At 39.9% G+C, this 19,793-nt stretch overlaps 1 protein-coding gene across 2 annotated transcripts in view; it reads right to left on the bottom strand.

Moving 5' to 3' along the window:
• Window positions 1-141: 141 nt before the first annotated feature.
• si:dkeyp-72e1.9 (syntaxin-binding protein 4) overlaps window positions 142-19,793 on the bottom strand; it is a 42,783-nt gene continuing 23,131 nt past the window's right edge. Inside the window, exons 9-21 of one of the 2 annotated variants that reach the window (XM_062407880.1) lie at window positions 15,461-15,567; window positions 15,197-15,338; window positions 14,813-14,885; window positions 11,125-11,213; window positions 9,025-9,121; window positions 8,465-8,592; window positions 8,192-8,284; window positions 6,471-6,536; window positions 6,167-6,379; window positions 3,806-3,922; window positions 2,219-2,268; window positions 1,995-2,116; window positions 142-1,301 (exon numbers count right to left, since the gene is read on the bottom strand). In XM_062407880.1, the coding sequence (XP_062263864.1) occupies window positions 1,243-1,301; window positions 1,995-2,116; window positions 2,219-2,268; window positions 3,806-3,922; window positions 6,167-6,379; window positions 6,471-6,536; window positions 8,192-8,284; window positions 8,465-8,592; window positions 9,025-9,121; window positions 11,125-11,213; window positions 14,813-14,885; window positions 15,197-15,338; window positions 15,461-15,567 (1,356 nt within the window). In that variant the 3' untranslated portion in view covers window positions 142-1,242. The remainder of the gene's footprint in view (window positions 1,302-1,994; window positions 2,117-2,218; window positions 2,269-3,805; window positions 3,923-6,166; window positions 6,380-6,470; window positions 6,537-8,191; window positions 8,285-8,464; window positions 8,593-9,024; window positions 9,122-11,124; window positions 11,214-14,812; window positions 14,886-15,196; window positions 15,339-15,460; window positions 15,568-19,793) is intronic. The other variant, XM_062407881.1, reaches the window with a different exon arrangement.

Below are 19,793 nucleotides of genomic sequence, written 5' to 3'. Positions count from 1 at the left end.
TTGAATATTGAGATTATCTTTGTATATATCTAGAGCGCAGTTGTGTAGTTTGCAACGTCATGGATCAGACGCAGACACACACACTTTAATCATGACCTGTCAGTAGTCGAAATGAAATGTGGAAGTAAACAGGACATCAGGTGCAGTTGTCAGTTATTGCTTTAATATAAAATAGTAACAGAAAGAATATGAGGCCACACCAGAGATGCAAACTGATTCCACTACAAGACATGCCAGAACTTTCAAAAGCATTTGCAGCCGTCTGTATAAATAAACTCAATACTACACATGTAGTATGACTGACTGTGTGACTACTTAACACAAGTTTACACATCTGGAGCTACGGTGACGTACGGCCACTCCTGGATGAACATGCAGTGATATGAACCTGCAGACGACACACCGCTCAAGTCCAGTCTCCTTAGAAACCTCATTATCCATGAGTAAGGACACAAGGAGAGTTATTACAGAAAAGGATTCGGGCCATGTAAAAAAAATCTTTTGAAAATGAATTATTTTTGTTTTCCGAGTTTAAAGTCAGAATGAAGAATTTTTTACTTTTTCATTAAAAACACTTGGCACATGGCCCTGGTTCTTTTCTGTAAGTTAGCAAGATGGAAAAAGGTACACTGTATGTTATTTAAAGATTTCCTCTGGCAGAGCAAACAAGTGACGGTGAGGGAGGCCAGCTCAGGATTGTCCTGTCCAAGCGAACGCGTCATCCTCCACATGCAGTTCATGGAGTCAATCTATGAGTGTGGTTATAAAAGAGGTCACGGAGGAGTATTAACAAGGTCTACAGCTGTGTGTGTATCTGTGTGTGTGTGTTGGGCTTGATGATGCAGCCCCTCCAACATCACCTGCTGTTTGACTAACACAAAAGAGAATTCCAGCAGATGTTTTTATTTGGCAGAGCACTTCGCATAGAAACTTTTTTACGTGTGATTAGTGGAAGGAAGAGAGTCCTCGGGTCACGGCTGAGTTCAACACACTCTGCTGCTGAGCCCTCCGGAAAGACTGTCAAAAATGTCAAAGGAAGACACTAATTTGAAGTGTGCGAGCAAGCTTTGGCATTAAAACATTGGCTGTGCTGTGTTCAACCTGTCAGCGTGAACTGAGGATTGGAATTGATTTGAGTGATGAAGTTGTACTCGTGTCTGGCTGTTGATGTGGTGTGGTCTGTTCAGCTGTGGGCTGCCCCCCCCCCCAAAAAAAAAACTGTCCTCCGTGGCTCTTGGTCCCTCACACATGATGCGGGCTGATGTCTGGCACCGGCGCCGCCTCTGACACGCGGTCCGATGCTGCAGGTTCATCACAGATGGAAAGAAAAATACTTTGAGAAGCCATCAATTCGGACCCCTTCACTTTTTCACATTCATGTTGCAGCATTATGCTAAAATAACAAAACAAATCCCCCTAATCAATCAATCAATCACTTTGCTTAGAGGAGTCCTTCTCAGGTTCCTTCCATTTCTCAAGATCACCTTTGAGATGTTTCTGCACCTTGACTCTAAATGTCTGGACCCACATGTATATGCCTCTCCGTGTGTGGACGTATATAAACACTATTTATGCACATTTACCTATCTACAAATATTATTTTCTTTTTGTTAGACTTGTTAAAATATTTGAATAAAGATCCATTTGTTCTTGACCTTTTTTGTGCCGTTCTGATTTTTTTGTTTAATCTTTGTTTCATTTATCTTGCTTTTATCCCCTTATTAATAATTTATTTTGAGTGTTTGAACAGGATGTGTGAGTGATAGACCAGTTTATAAACTTACCATGTCCTAAGTTGAAAGCTTGTTTGTCTGACTTACATTTCCAAACCCAAATATATTCACTTTCTTTTCTCAGAAAACATTTTAATGAAACCAATGAAATGTTTTCGAATGGAAAATGAAGGAATCCACCATCCAACTTATCAGCTCTAGTGTGGTGCACAGTTGAGAACTAAGGTCCTGATCTTGTGTATTCCAGTCTGCTCTCTGTACCTTCGCCATCAGCAGTGACTCCTTCCACCAGCTCTTTGGCCTCCACAGCCAGCTGGAAGGCGGGATCAGGAAGTGGTGAAGGTGTGTCGGGGCTGTCAGTGGCTGGAGACGGCCTGTTGCTCCTGATATAAACACACACATTTACAATCAATGTTCATTAACATGGTTTTACCTCAAAATATAAATGCGAGGGGACTAATAGAGTGATGATGAGGGTTTCTTACCCGCCTTCTCCTCCAAACAGGCTCGGTGTTGTCAGCACTTTGTGGACGTTCTAAAGAAAGAGATCATGTAAACATGCTGAGTGCTGTGATAAAGTTATTTCATCGATAAGATGTTGAAATATAATTATTAATATTAATATATGTAGTGGGAATTTAAAGTACTTCAATTGAAGGTATTACGTTTATATTCTCATAATAATCACATGAATTCTTGAGTTATGGCCCAAAACACATGTTGTGTGATCACAGTCACCTTTAATCTAATCAGCTCATTCGTAAGTCTGAGTGAACCTTTTATCCAAATTTGCTCAGCCTTTCTGAGATATTGCATGAGAGTGGAACTGCTGTGCCTGTGTCCAGATTAGAGACATAAAAACACTAGGCCGGACAAGAAATGCTCAAGTTTACAACCCAACTATATGTGTGTGGGTGGAATCAATGTTATTTAATTTGGAGGAGGGGGAGAATTGTTTGTTTCGAGCCATCACGTTACAGAGGTTAGAGAGAGGATGTTACAACCTCAACCGAATTATCTGAAAAAATGGATTTTTACAAGAGAGGCCAGCGAAGAAGTACATGTGTTTATCAAACTGTGAGCAGAGCTGCAGTGTGTCCTTCTGCCACTGGGGGGCAGACTGGCTCTGTAATACTCAGGGGGACCAACACAAGTTAAAAAAATATCATAGAAGATTCTATTGGCTCAGCAGAGTGCTGTCCACTCAATCGTTACAAGAACTTACAAGTGCCTGTTCAGTATTTCATAGGTTTGATCAAACTCAAGTGGCAGTAACGAGGGATCCTAACAAATGTAACACTTATCTGTACAAAAAAAGTGCTTTAAGTGGTCATCGAGGCTAGTAAAGCACTTGGTAGATACTGACCATTTATCTCCTATCACATCTTTAGTCCAGCAAACTGTAAATCTTACATGTCAAACTAAAACTCTCCCACTCCCTCTAAAATGTTACAGAAATCCTTTCTGAGACGTCAGACCTTTATCATCTATTCATGAATTAATAATAGCACATAGGTATCAAAGTATAAGTGTTAGTCTGTATTTGACTTTTCTTTCTTCAAAAAGGCCAGAAGTGTACTGATTTGGTGCTGTACAAATAAACTGGAATTGAACAGAATTGAAGATGTGAAGCTTCAAATACAGTCTGCAAATATATAGTTTTATCTTCATCAAAGAGCTTTACTCTGTGGCTTTTAACAAACAACAGGGGGAAATCGTACACTTGTTTAGGACTAAATTCTGCAGTGGATGCATCTACATTTGGTGCGCTTAAGTATTCCCTGCAGAAGGAGTGGGACTAAGTCAAAATAAATGTGGCAGTTTGTGTTCATAGAGAAAACAGTCACCATGTCATCAAGGACAGTATGGCTCATTGATGTGGGTTTTTAATGGTTGTGACACAACACTGGAGTGCCCGATTACAGAGGGATTTGTTATATCTGTCACAGATACAAACACAGTACTTGTTGTTGACACTCATTTGGGTCATTGAACATATATACCTCTGTGAGCTGTGGACATGACATCTAACAAGAGCACATGGACACAAAGTAACAGGGGCTGAGTGGTACCTGAGCAAAGCCCAGTAGTTTCTTGTTGGAGATCTCCAGGTGTCTCCTGCTCAGCTCAGACTTCTGCAGCCGGCAGTCAATGGTCATAATTCTCCTGTTCAGCTCCAGCATCTCCTCCTGGCACACAGACACGCACAGACACACACACAGAATTAGTGTGCACTTGTACACACTAGTCAAAACATCACTAGATTTATATTATATTAAATTTCTGCCAATAGATCCCTTTCACCTAAACCTTACACACTACACCTTTAAAACTAATTTTTTATGACTTGCCTTTATGTGATCTCAACTATTTTTCTTTCTATGCTACATTTATTCTTTTTATGTTATAGTTACTGCTTTTACATCTTCTTATTGAGTTTACTTGTGAATTTGGAACACAATATCCTGTGTCTGCTTTGTCTGTATAAGCACTTTGTATTATATTTATATATATTATAACGAAACTTATTTTCTCAAACTAGAAAAAAGAGCATGGTTTTCCAAAGACAGCAGCAATTCACTTACATTGCTTAATATTTGAGCCAGCTTAAGTTCTGTGAAAACAATATCCTAAATCTTTTCTTGCATACAATAACCATAAAATATTTGCAGAAGAGGTCACAAGGAGATAATTAAAAGAGCTGCAGTCGTTTCTGTTTGTCTAATTCATGTGAGGACAGTTTCATTCTCCTTATGTTAAAGAGGCATTTAAGTTCCATACTTCATGAATGTCATTATTTATTCACTGAGTCTGTTTCTATTGGACTTCGTCACATTATGTTTATCAATTCCAACTTTTCCACCTGTGGCAAACATAAATGGATTTTTGCAACAATCTTTTGTCAATCCATTTTGTGTCTATTAAAATGTGCATAAAATCCAGGGGAATGGAAACTGAATGAAAGAGGAGAGTAATAGGAAAAGATAGGGAATACGTAAGAAACTAATAAATGAAAGCAGAGTGAAGAGGAGAGGGAAGAGGGAAGAGGTTGATCAGACTTATCAGATGTTACAACTCATCTAAACACTGTGAGCCTGAGTTGGACTCTGCTTTGTCTAAGAGTTGATCTCTATGAGGCATCGTGCCAGTGTGCGGCCTGAGGATTAACCATCTGAAGGGAGGTCCACAGGTAGTGAGGCAGAGGAAATCAAAGTCTTGTGTTCAACAGAGCAGGCTGATAGTAAAAGCAGAAGCAGAGATCAGAGGCTCAGTCAGTGGAGCTGATGGAAATGTAGCTTGATATGTTTCACAGAGACAAGTCTACAAGTGCAGGCAGCTGACAGCAGGGCCTAGAGGATGGATTGAGCACAGAGAGTAAGAAAAGCAAGTTTCACTTATTTATTTTTAACTTCAAATGAAATCACATGGCCAGTTGTTTGCTCTGGGCTTGATCCTGCACTAGCAACTGGAATTATTTTTACATGGTTTAGCTCTTGTCTGCAGGTGATCATTGCCAATCAAAAGCTACAATACACAAATCTACGAGACGACTGTAACCAACAACTAGATGACATTGACCAACTGAAAGACTGTAATCAACCAGAGGACTGTAACCAACAACCAGAGAACTGTGAGCAACCAGAGGACTGTAACCAACCAGAGGACTGTAACCAACAACCAGAGGACTGTGACCAACAACCAGAGTACTGTGAGCAACTGGAGGACTGTAACTAGCAACTACAGGACTGTGACCAACAACCAGAGGACTGTAACCAACAACCAGAGAACTGTGAGCAACCAGAGGACTGTAACCAACCAGAGGACTGTAGCCAACAACCAGAGGACTGTGACCAACAACCAGAGGACTGTAACCAACCAGAGGACTGTAACGAGCAACTACAGGACTGTGACCAACAACCAGAGGACTGTAACCAACAACCAGAGGACTGTAACCAACCAGAGGACTGTAACCAGCAACTACAGGACTGTGACCAACAACCAGAGGACTGTAACCAACAACCAGAGAACTGTGAGCAACCAGAGGACTGTAACCAACCAGAGGACTGTAACCAACAACCAGAGGACTGTAATCAACCAGATGACTTTGATTAACCGATGGGTATTGTGTCTAAATGTAAAACTAGTGTCCAGCACTGAGAGAAGTACTCCATCTGCTACTTAAAGCAGTAATATATATAAATAATATATTACATTATATATATATATATATATACTAACATAAAAAAGTAATAGTATCCATTGTTATATTTTTGTATATCATAATATATTTTATATTATTTAGTTCATATAAAATACTTAATATAAAGAGGAGTATATTTTTATTTATTAATGTTTTGTATGTAAAATCTGAATATACAGTAAGTTGTAACTCTGAGATGTAATGGAGTATAAAAGTAAAAACAGTTCAGTACCTGTGTGGAATTCACCTTGGGGGCCTCCCCTCCTTGTGCTTGTCTTTTGCTGGCCAACTGGTTCTTCAGGTCTCGGATCTCAGCCTCCAGCAGCTGGATGACCTCCTCGTAGTCCTGCTCGGCGCTGCTGCCCTGCTGCTGCCCCCCCTCAGCCTCCGCTGCCTGCAGCCGACTCTTCAGACGCGTGTTTTCCTCCACAGTCAAACATGCTTGCTGCAAAAGACAACAGAAGTTTCCTTTGTTAATAATTATTATAAACCTGGCTGGCAATTAATTGAACACACTCTCCTGGCTCGTCTTTCACCTCTGACGTCTTCTGCAGCTCCTCCTCCATGGTCTTCTTGCTGTCTTCCATGTCCTTCAGCATCACCTGCCAAGAGAGGCAGCAGATGAACTACCAGCACAGCAGTTGTAAACATAAAGACTTCAAAAACAACTGTGTCTTCAGAAATACAACATACAACAGAGGAGCAGAGTCGGCACCAGACATTTGCAACTGAACTCCTGTTTAGAACATTTAAATTTTATGTTTTTTTTGACATATCAGATTCTGTTAGCTGTAATCACACAAATATATATGTCACACCATGTTAAAGCCCTATGAGACAAATTTTGATTTGTGAATATGGGCTATACATATGATTGATTGATTGATTGAACTAATTATGTTATTATAATACTCCCACAGCCTTTGTCAGAGCAACACAGCATACATAAATTATTCGATCCATCCCCAGTTCCAGATCCCTGACCAATACCAAATCCTTCCACCCAGTTCACTGGTATCCTTCCAGTAGATTTTGTGTCATCTTGCTTAGAAACTAAAAAACCTACACACCAACAGACACACATGGGTGAAAACACAACCTCCCTGGCAGAGGCAAATAATCAAACAGATGGGTGTCTGATTGAGGTTTAGAAATTTCGCAAATTCTTAGATGCATCACGATCAGATGTGGACGACTCTGCAGAGACTGAACATAATTGATTCAAGTTTTGTTCTTTCTTTTAGTAATGTCCCGCCGCTCCAAATTATAATCAGTGCTGCTTCAGGATCAGGAAAGAGACGCACATTAAAGGTCCGGTTGTCTTTTACCGTGTCAGAGACCTCCCTCCGCATCCTTGCTGACCTGTGCTCACTTTAGCCGTAAAAACAACAACACTAATCAGTAGTTATTAGGAGCTGAACAGTCACAACATTTACTTTGTGTTTGTCGTTTTGTTAGAGTTTATGAGCCACTTATTTAGTATTTAGTGTTTTAATACTGTGACGCGCACAGCCAGGACATTAGGGTTAAAGTGAACGGAATGATCCCGGTTCTTGATCTGATGCCATTGTGTGAGTAATTAGAAAAAGGCAGAGGAGCAAAGCGGAGTAATGAGCCTCCAAGCAGCCAAGGGGGGGCACCCTGATACAGTGAAGAGATGCATAAATGTTTCATCATCAAATCCTAGCCCTTTGAATCAGAATCAAATGGAATAGTGAGGTGCCTTAAAAATTCCCACCTGGTGTCTTAGATTTACAGTAGGTGTTTTAATGGCAAGCACTGATGATAGGCACACATTATTGGTGGCACAATATTCAAATCACATTCTGCTTCAGGCCCCATAAAAGTTTATCTGTTTACTGAGGCCAAACAAAGATTAAGATTAAGAAACATTTATTTATCCCAAACACAGTGTGGGCAGAGAGAGTTCATTGCTCATGTTCTGTCAACAAATAAGACAGAAGACAGTCAATATTGACGTGTGACAGTAACAGTGAACTCATCGACAGATGTTGTCTGTCACAGCACATAAAATGTGTTCAGCACCAGCTGTATTCATGTTCAGTACCCATGGTCTGACAACTCCTGAAGGACTTCCTGTCACTTACAGGGCTCAATTTGCAAAGAGGATCTTTAACAAATAGTTCAGTAAGTGACAGCTAACGATTCTATAAAAAGTAATTGTATTGTGACATTCACATAAGCCTTATCTAGCAACCATAACTGTGTGTGTGTGTGTGTGTGTGTGTTTGTTCACCTTCAGCTGCTTCATCTGGGTCTGCAGCTGCTTCACCTCCGTCTGAAACTGCTCGATCTCCTCACTGCTGTAGCTGCATTCAGATTCATACGTCTGCAAACACACACAGACACACACAGACACACACACACACACACACACACAGACACACGCACACACACACACACACACACACACACATACGCACACAGTTATGTATATTTTGTGGTTTTAAGCCAGGGTCACAGGCTTTGGGATGTTGCAGGCCTATGAGGGGCTGTGAGAGCTGCTTACAGGTGAATGAAAGGCCGATGTGTCCATCAGACTGGCTGCCTCATGATAGGAGAACATGAAGGGGCCCGCCCCTAAACCCAGCTCCTCCAGGTTCTCTTGGAAGGCGCTCCTTGTAGCCTCCACAAAGTCTGAGTGTTACAGACAAACACAAATGAGAAAAACATGGCCGAACAACTTAAGAATTGCCTAAACACAGTGGTGTAATAGGTATCCACTGGCACGCCTTAGCATCTACATATTTTTTTAAGCACAGTGTTCACATTGTTTGGCAGCTTTTTGTGCATAAACATTTATTCATGTTGTAAATGACATATTCAGGCAAAGACAGGTGCTTTGAGCATATAGTCAATGAAATGCTGCAATTTGACCAGCAGCCCGGGTACAAAGAGAGACAGAGCTGCCTCATGGTTACACAACGTGACACCGTACACAAGTGACACAACCGGTAAGTGACATGCAGCCTGTGACTTGACAAGACTTCAACAAAGATCTTTCACCTTGCTGTTGACGCAACTGGATGTGTGTGTGTGTGTGTGTGTGTCTGTGTCTGTGCTCCTTACCTCCATAGGCCACAGTGCCCTGTGGGTCTGTGGTCAGATTCTGTGTCAACTTCTTCCTCTTCTCTTCGTTGACATCCAGCCCGAGGAAGGACAAAGCCTGAGAAAGACAGAACGGTGAAGGGGATCAAATCACAGAGGCAGATATTTTTTAGACCATAACTTGAGAAGAACAACAGGATGTAGTGTCAATGTACTAAGATCATGCAGCAAGTCAATATTCAACAATTATTCAAAGAGTTTATTGGAAGTAGTGAACGATTGACAAGAGTTTGTAGAATGAATAGCTTCAGCTGTCTGGTGTGAGCCTGACATATCTGTTTTGTATTAAGTTTCATCAGCTTTTACTCTTTGTGACTTTTCCTCACCTAATACAGTATCTCTCAATGCTAAAAATACCCATAATCCTTCTCTCCCTGTCTATTTTGGAGCCAACAGATCAAAAGAGAATTGTGCCTGTATTCAACATTTAAACTCTCTCTCTTTCTCACTAATCCCAATAATGAGTTGGTAGATTAGGGTCAACCTACAGCCGGGCAGGATCCGGACAAAATCAAATCAAGGCTGAATAATGGTTATAAATATGTGCATCATCAGTTTATCTTTAAACCTTTTTATACACTTGGTTATAAACGTTTTATAGACGTAGGCAAAGCTATTTCACTTATGAGCACAGAGGTAGAGTGAAGGTCCTGTACACTGTACAGGAACAATACAAAGGCACAATTAAAAGAAAAAAAGAAGCCCCGTTCAAATAATGTGTAATGCAATAAAAGATAAGTAGTATAAAAGAGATATAAGAATGATTAAGAAATGAAAAATAAAAGATGAGTTAAAAGGGAAAAATAATGCGAATAAAATAGATAGAACATTGTAGAGCATGAAATTAAAATAGAATCAAATACAATGATGGTATAATCTCTTAAATAGAAGGGTTAAGGTTAGAAATAAAAAAACACTTCAGGATTCTATATGACAGCTCACTGTAGCTTAGGTTAAATGTATGATCTGTGTCGCACTATGAGACCAGACAAGCAAAGTGAGTACAGGAACACCAGCCCATTCCTTATTATCCAATCAGCCAATCATGTGGCAGCAGTGCAGTATATACAATCCGGCAGATACAAGTGCTCCTCAGAAGCGCCCATGTCCTGAGTTGTGAAGTCCTGGTTCAGACTTTGGTGTGTTCATGTGATGTCAGAATATGGAAAATAAAAAAAATATGGAATATGTTGTATTTATGTGTTTAGAGCATTTAAACAACACCATGATATATTTTTCCAATATATGTGTAATAATGAGGAGCAGAGAAAAGGGATCAGGTGTGACAGGCGTCTAAATAATTTAGAACGTGCATTTGTTCATATCTGTACTGGCTTAAAAAAAAAGTAAAACATTTAACAAGTTGACATTAGAAACTAATCTGTAGAGCAGATTGTGAAATGAAGTGAGTCTATAAGTGATGATGTCAGACACTGACAACATTTTTGAGTTGTTTTACGAGTTGTTCTCACTTGAGATCCCTATGAATTTTCCCAGTCAGTAACTCGTTATCCCGATAATTCTGACACCACAAGACAAAACAATCAGGTCAGAAGCCTCCGTTAATGTTGCCATCAAACATCCCAATGATGAGAACATGGGATCCCAGTGACTTTGACTATGACAAGATTTTTGAGTCTTTATGAAATTGATGATCTGAGTTTTTCACACACAACATTCTAGTTTTACTCAGAGAAACCATCCAGTGATCAGCAGGTCTATGTTGATGAGAGAGGGGAAGCTGACTGAAAGGCTATGGTAACTCAGATAAACACTCTGTAGTTTGATTGTGGATGAACAACATGTTCAACCTAGATGTCCGTGGTCGACAGTAGAGCAGGCCACCTCTTCAGCAACACTGGAGTCATCACACAGCAAGTGATGCACCAGTCAAACATAACAGGTGGAATATTCAAAAACACCCACATCAGGACTGACCAACCCAGCTGTGTAGCACTGACCAATGCAAATGGGAGAACATGTTTAGGATCCCTAGCCAAGAGAAATAAGTTTAGCAGCGCTGCTGTAAAACAACTTGTCTGACCAGAGCGCAGCACTCACCAAGTCTAACTTGTCTAATTTGAGGCGTATGTGGGGGTCCAGTGTGATCTTAGGTTTGACAGCTGTTGGTGACCTCTGGCTTGTTGAACCTAGAGAAAAGCAAAAAGGGAAAGTGGATAAAAGAGGAAGGAGATGAAGACAAAAAGAGTGAAAAAGATCATTCTCAACGACTAGATGGGGAATGGCCAAAAACAGGGGTTAAATGTACTAAATGTATGAAGAGCTTCCATCCACTCAAAGTGCTTTACAGTACAAGCCATACAACACTTCTATACACAGGGCTTTTTCTATCACATGATTTATATACTGCAATTTATGGTTCAGTATGTGCCCCAAGGACACTTCAGAAGGCAGATTGGAAGAGCAGGGGATTGAACCAACAACTTTGTGGTTAGTCCCGCTCCGGAGATAAGACCCACCTGTATCTCCTGAGCCAAGCCAACACCGGTATGAACAACTTCCCCATGTGGAAAAAATACTTAGAAAACTCAGTAGGACGATGAGAACACAGCAGGAGCTATTGGTCTATCAACAGAGTGAGGGTAGTGTATGTGAGGCCACAGTGCACCAAGTAAACAACAGAAGGAGAAATTTCACTGGATAATCTGTAATATCAGAGTGGATGGACAGATATTCTCTGTGGATTTGGTGTAAGAGGGTAGCTGTGGCGCTAGGGGAGGTGTATTCGGGTGAGGGATGGGGTGGGGGTGAAAAGCAGATGATTAAAATGAGAGGAGTGGGGGAAAGGTGGATGATTACATAGATGAGAGTGAGGGAAAAAAATGCGAGAGGGGAGGGCAGACAGACAGATCCTAATATTAATTTGATGAGTTTGTCTGTCCCAGATTTGTATGTCTGCTCGCTACAGCTCGCTGACCTCTGAGTGTGAGCGTCTGCACAGCCCCCTGTTGCTAGGGGTATGAGCTTATTGAAGTCACTAACCTCCACCTCCTCCTTGCCCTCACAAAAGGATTTACACTGCCCCCCACCCCCATCCACTACCACCAGACCTGCTGTTGAGTTGTGCTTTAAACCCTGATACCACTCCACATCATACACTTTTGTTGTTCTAGGATGAAATATAAAATCTGAGCCTATTTCCAGATCCAAAACCAAATGTGTCAAACAAATATGCAGCAAATATGGTTTTTCTTTTCATTCACTTCACTCAGAGCCTGTGCTTAAACAAAATTCTGTGAAACCTGTGAAATCCGACTTCAACAGTATCAGTATTCACAAAATAGTTGTGCTCGTCAAATAAATAAATAAACAAATACACCCACACACCCACACACACCCACACCCACACACACACACACACACACACGCACACACACTTCAAGTATAGGCCTAACTTTTGAAACTGATCTGGACCCTGGTAATCACTGTTGCACGCAAACAGGGTCTTACACATATCGTCACAAGTCAGTTTATCTCCCTAACAGGATTGAACACCTTCCATGGCCTGTGCCCCTGCTGGGCTTTAGGCCCAGGCCGACAGGAGAAAAGGTCATGCTGTCAGTGAGGTCAGCTAACTCAAAGAGAAGAGCGTGCGTATGTGTGGGACCCAGAGTCTTCAGTGGCATTAGCAGGTGTAGGAAATTGTGCTTGTGACTCTGGTTGTGTTGGTGGTTTCCTCCTGTTAAAAGAAGCTCTCCTCTCCAGTGCTCATTCTCGACTTCTCTTTATTATATTAAGGTCTTGATCTCACAATGTAATGTGTCTTGACATAATGTATTTTGTGATTTAGAGCACAGTGACTTTAAAGTGACAGTGACTCTGTGAGACTGCACTATTGCTTTGACATTGCCTTAAAGACAATTCTTTAAACATACAGAAATGACTACGATATCTGTCCATTCTGTGACTCCTGACTTCACCACAAACTATCCAAGCTTCCACGTAGCTTTATCAGTGGGAGCCTGGAGGTGAGCTAAGTGGTCACAGCACCTATAGGTAATGAACTGAGCTGGGCTAATCCAGGCCAATAGGATTGGGACAGGCTCCTGAGTGGCTTTGAGCTGGATTGTACAAGCGTCCTTTGACATTAGGGTTGCTGGTCTGTTTTAAATCTTCCTGTTTAATTAATAAGCCCTTTTACATTCTGTTTTACGCTCTTTTCAGTCTTAAGGAAAATAAGTAAAAATAGTTTGTTTTCATGTCCAATGTTTGGATTAAACACCTCTTTGATTAAAGTGTCCATATTTGAGCTGTTTACAGTTTCATAATTACCTCCGGCAAGGGCGTTATGTTTTTGTCTGTATTTGTTTTGTTAGTAGGATTATGCAAAAACTACTTAACTGATTAACATGACATTTTGAGGAGGGGCGGGGAATGAAAGAATGAAAGAACCCTTGCACAAGAGTAGGAACAGTCCAGGTCGGTGGTTCAATACCCAGCTCCTCCGTCCTGCATGAAAGAGTGTCCCTAGGCCAGATACTGAACTCCATATGGCTCCTTGCTGGTTGTATGTGTGTATGATAGAGAAAGTGCTGCACATAGATGTTCTGTATGAATGTCTGTGTAAATGGGGGATTGGCAAACTGCAGGGCATGCTTTGAGACTAGAAAAGTGTAATATAGGTATCACATCACAAAAACCTCAACATTAAAAATATAATTTCCTTTTCAACCATCAATGACAGTAGTACCATCTACATAATGTTTTCAAACCAATGAATCATTGTGGATCACGTAGAGAAATCCCATGAAAGTCGGGTTAATCTCAATCTATGAGCTGTAGGCTTGAGGTCAGAAATGTTTACTGGTTATCATCCTCAATTCTGCAAATGAACGATGGAATCACCACATTGTCTACTACTAAAAACAACTGGCTAGAAAGGGACTTTTACAGTAGCCCTCACATTACTGTTCACTCGGAGGTCCCCTACTGTGCTTTGGTTTCTTTTAAATCCCACTTGAAATTCAATTTCCTCTGCACCAAATCCTCAGTCTCTGTAAAGGGGAAAATGTTCCCCATTTTTCATTCTCAGATGAGTTGGCTTTTTCTAAAATGTGTCTGATTTGAGGGACTTCTAGGGCAAATAGCTGAAAATCTCAACTCTGATTCGGCAGCAGTTTAATTGTACTTTAACAGTTCGAGCCGCTTTGTCAAACCACATTATATAAGTAATCAGGATAAACATGGCATTATTACCAGTGTTTTCTTGTTGACCAAAGTATGAACCGTCTAAGCACATAAAGCATATCTCTCTATATACTGTATATATATATATATATATAGCTCGAACTATATATATATGTATATATATATATATACACACATATAGCTTTTACATATCTGGACAAGTACATTTAAAACATACCTCCTTAAAAACAACAACAAATACATATTAGTGCAAATCTGTTAGTGACAAGCATCCTATTAATCTTTTATGTACATTAATCTGTGTTGTTAACAGTAGACAGGATACTTTGTAACTTATTAATTCCACTACAGAGATCACATGCTTTGTTTACAGCACATCCACACTGGCGTCAGCTCTCATGTCCATGTGTATAACACCAGTTTTTAATCCTGACAACACACAGAATTTGTTAGTAGAATAAATTCACTCTCTGTTAAGGGAAACTAAATATCGCTATAGACTTATCCTTTAAAGTTCAATTTAATCATATGAATCAAACCAGTCTCGGTATCTCACAGAGTGTGTAGGGAGGTGTTCTACCTGAAATGTGAATATCTGGTGGGCAGATGTCAGGAGAAGGAGAGGACACCTGGGCTGCCTCCTCTGTGCAGCTCTGCACACAAAACACACATATACAGGATTGAGGAAAAAAAATATAATAAAATAAAGTTATTTTGATGATATTTAATCCTGGGATCCAGATATGATAACTACTATTAATTTGCGGATTTTCCAAAGCAGTAAATGATATACAGTATACATATTGTGCATCAGTAAACTGATACAGGAGCCTATAGGTGTGTTAGGAAACCAAATCCAGATTCGTTTTCATTCAATTTTTCATTAATTTACTGCTTATTTCAGCACTAATAAATCAGTAGCCCAAGCAGAAAGTCTGGAGCTGTGTTATATTGTGAAGCTGACCTCAGGTGATCTGATGTGGACCTTTAAACGTCCAGAGCTGTGGCTGTTCCCTGCAGCTCGCTGGACTCCGTTGTGGAGAGATGTGCTGCTTGGAAAAAGTCCTTTACCTGGGATGAAGGCTATCTCCACTGCAGTGCCTTGGCTGGACACCCAAAGAGACAAATACGAAGACATGAGTAGGTACACACTACACACTGTATGCAATGTTACTCCAGAGATTCATAGACCCCCGTGGAATTTCTAACCAATACAAGCAGCACCCACCTGAGTTTGACTTTGTTCAGCATGCCTTTGGCCTCATCATGGGTCACACCTATCAAGGACTCTTTGTTAATGGCAATGAGCTGATCTCCAGGCCTCAAACGTCCATCCTAGACAAAGATGAAACACACAGCTCTAATCTGGAGGTTGTGGTTCTATTAATTGAGTAGTGTCCTCGGACAAGATACTGAACCCTACATTGCCCCTAATGGCTTTTCCATTACTGTTAATGGGATCTTTCCTATGATGCTAGTATATGGGCCACTGTCTAAGTACGGCCATGATGAAATATTTCCCCTCTTCAGGAATTTCAATGTAATATAAGACACGCTACATGTTGTCATGGCATATGTTAGAACTTGATGACTGACTGATGCCTAGAAGAAGAGTTTTTTGTGACTCAGCCGCTCCCTGCTCTCAGTCCTAAACTGTTTAAAACTGGAGTCACACCTGATTTCTCAAACCTGCGGTCAAACTGAGATAAATTCTATCTACAGGGGACAGTTCAACTGACAAATGTGACACAGCGAAAGAAACAAATAATAAACAAATGAAGCCAACACTAAACAGAACAAAAGTAAGATCCAGAAGAAAATATCACATAGTGTAGAACGCTGATGATCTTGACTGGTAAATGCAGCCACTGAGGACTATCCCCTTCACTAATTTACAAACAACTCTCTTGTTTCTGTTTGTGGCATTTAGCAACCTCAGAGCTACCACTGTCCTGATAAATGCACGGCTGCATAATCCCCTGCTGACTCATTGCATACAGCAAATGACAGTGCATGAAATGCTAGCCTGCTTCCTATGACACAAGGGATTAAGAGTTGGGATTTGGGGGAAATGAACAAACTGCCTCTATAAGCAGAAGACTGAGAAACAGAGCGGGTCAGTGTCAGTTGCTGTTGTAACAAAGCCAGGCTTTAGTGTACAGCGTTAAAGACACTTTGTGACAGGAAAGACGTACAGCTTTGCTTTATCATGCCCTGTTTCCAACACAGTTGCGTCTTACTTATCTGTGCCATTCACAATCTGTTATGGTGATTTTCATTGTTTAAATCTGTGAAAAAGCACTGATACTGGATTAATTCAGAGAGACGGCTATTCAGTTAATAATGACATGTATTCAAGCCAGAACTTTATACAAGCATTGTGGTTTTTTTAGAATTATATGTCTGCAGCCTAAAAACACATCTAAAAACACAAGCTGAATATTAACTTTGGCTCTGACATGTGAAACTACTACATTCAAAATGTTACTTACTAAATGAACATATGGACGTTTTGGCAACGGAAGTAATGTTTTAACATTTGGTTTCCTTTTTTGGGCCACTTGGCGGTATTTAAATAAATTGGTTAAATAGTTTATGGGCATATTCCTTCTAAAAGAAAAACAGCAACGAAAACAACCTTCCTGGTGAAATAAAAAGATGCAAGGTTCAGTCTTAAGGTTCTCACTAAACTTAAATAATACTGAAAGCATTTTGTCTTTGTGTAGAGAGAGGAATAGGTTCCACAGCTGTGAGATGTTACCGTCCAAATTCATCCTTTTATTAGGAGCAAAATGTCCATTTACTGAAAAAAAAAAGAAAAGAACAAGGCTCTGCACACAGCCAGGGATCATGGGATATATATTCTTAGCCCTGAGGCACTGCTAGCCTCAAGTGGTCTCTGTGAGTCAGTGGTATTTACTCGTATCTTGCATTTCTAATCTTGTAGAAACAGCTTCCTTCATGCATAAAATCACAATCACAGATTCCTTCATTCTCTGCCACCCCCCTTTATTCTCCATCTTTCCTTGCTTGTCATGTTGCCCACAGTTGACAGTGAGTGGGTGGACAGCGAGGCGAGGAGGATGGGATTGGGGAGAGGGAAGCAGGGGATGCAGGAGGACAAGAAGAAAGCCAGGGATATGTGCAAACATGAGGAGCATACACAGCTGTTTGGCTTATTTCATTTAAATAAAACTGGAGTACTATGTTTGTAGTTTAGTCCATCATTTCTGTTGGTTTTGATATCATAATAGTATCCAAAGTAATACGCAAAAAGATTTTCCCATACACAGTCATTCTAAAAAAGCCTGTGAAGCCTTTATTGTGGCTAAGCTTTGTCAGAAAAGGACCCTAATATATACAAATATAAGATAAACATCAGTGATTTCATATGCATTCTATTGCTGCATGCATGGCAAAGTGATTGTTACAAACTAAATGGTTATAAGTTAACCCGTTAACACATTAACACCATAACATGGTCTATTCTGTACACTGCTGTAATACTTGCATAATCAAAAAACAGATGGCGCAACAGTGTACTGACTTACTGACGTCAGTGTAGGGAATAATGTGATCAGAGCAGGAATAAAACCATTATGCACAAAATAAAGATTTGACTCCAAAGTTATGATAATTTATTCATCAGGTGTGTTTTGAGATTTAGTTAAGTAACTGTGGGGTTTTAGTATAGATGAATGAGTTACCATGTGAAGTCATTTGAACCATTTTGTGTGCTAAGATGTATAAAAATATTCTGATTAATTAATTAAAAAGAAACTGAATTTTACAATTTTTAATTTGGCCTGAACAAACACATCAAAATTGACTTTTTCCTGAAACTATATTCAATTTCTGTGTTCGGGTCGGATTAACTGTGAGGTCAGATGCAACAATTTACTGCAGTCTTCTTCTTGTTCTTTTGGTTTAATATATATGTTATATGTTATATGTTATATGTTATATGTTATATGTTATATGTTATATGTTATTTTTTATATCTTGTATTGCCCGTCTACTGCGTAGATGTTGCCTGCCAGGTGATAAGAATTTCACTGCTCTGAGGAGGCTGCATTATTTGGTGCATGTGACAATAAACACATTGATTTGACTTTGATTTGATTTGATTTAACGGCGGTTGGCTTACTGCAACAGAATTTACAAAATTCAGACCGGAAAAATAAAAAGTGTATATTTCCATTACTTGCTAGGCTAAAGGCTAAACCTAGGTAAGCACTCCCAAGTCTGTTCCTCGCAAATTCCAGGTCTCTTACAAACAAGATGGATGTGATAAGAATGAGGATTACGCCTTATTGTGTGACATTCATCACAGAAAGCTGGCTGAACAACAACATCCGTGATGCAGAGATCAAAGTATGGCTTCCGAATAAGGAGCTTCAGGAGGAGCAGAGGAGGAAGTGCTCTTTATGTGAACAACAGCTTGTGCACAATCGTGGAGATGGTTGAAAAATAATGCTGTCTAGACCTAGAGCTCCTCATGGTTGGTGCATACTGTTATTTTTTCCAAGGGGATCCACAATAAAAAACAATTGGTAAATGGTCTGTATTTATATGGCACTTTTCTAGTTCTGACAACCACTCAAAATGCTTTATAGTACAGTTTTACATTCACCCATTCACACACACATTTATACAGTGCATCTATTTGCAATGTTTCTCTATGAGAGGAGTCAATGTTGGGTTCAGTATCTTGACAAAGACACTTCGGCATGCAGGCTAGTGAAGACAATTATGGTGCATACATTCCCCCACAAGCTAAGGCTCAGGTAGCGCTTGAAAAGCTGAACGTCATCATCAACAAACAGCTGACGGCTCACCCAGACGGTGTGATCATTATAGCAGGGGACTTCAATCATGCAGATCTCTGGTCATGCCCATACATCATTAAAATGTTTCCCAACCAGAGAAGGTAATGATAACTATCATACAGCAACAAAAATACACATTATTCAGTATCTTTTTTTCACTCCTTCCAAAACAAACGCACATGCCGGCTTTACTGAGATTTTCAAAATATGAGACAATGGAATAATCAAAATAACTGAAAAGTTAATTATAGGGATTTTAACTTTATATTCTCAATTTCTATTTAAATAAAAAATGTATATATGTAAAGTACTTTGAGTAAATGGTAAATGGTCTGTATTTATACAGTACTTTTTTTTAGTCTTGATGACCACTCAAAGCACTTAGTCTTAATATCGTAGTCTTATGAGTGACTAGAAACATGCTATATAAATAAAGGCAGCCAATTCACATGTGTACAAGGCAATCATGAATAACACTGTCCATGATGATTCTCATGTCATCACTTGTCTCAAAACTCTAGATGTGTGTAAATACAGGTCTGAACTTGCATGTGCATACCTCAGCAGAAAGTCCTTGTCCCTGTCTCCAGGTAAATAAAACATCTACTGGAAATCTATTGTTTCATACCGGATCCTTAACAATCAAAGACTGCCACTGTTGAAAATTATTCCTTGTGAACTATTGGTTCCACTGCCCATTTACTTCTGTTTCCAAGATGTGCACAAATATGG

The sequence above is a fragment of the Platichthys flesus genome, chromosome 16, assembly GCF_949316205.1.
Source record: "Platichthys flesus chromosome 16, fPlaFle2.1, whole genome shotgun sequence".
Lineage (NCBI taxonomy): Eukaryota > Metazoa > Chordata > Actinopteri > Pleuronectiformes > Pleuronectidae > Platichthys > Platichthys flesus.
The sequence above is the reverse complement of the archived record's forward strand: the minus strand, read 5'-3'. Positions and strand labels throughout refer to the sequence as shown.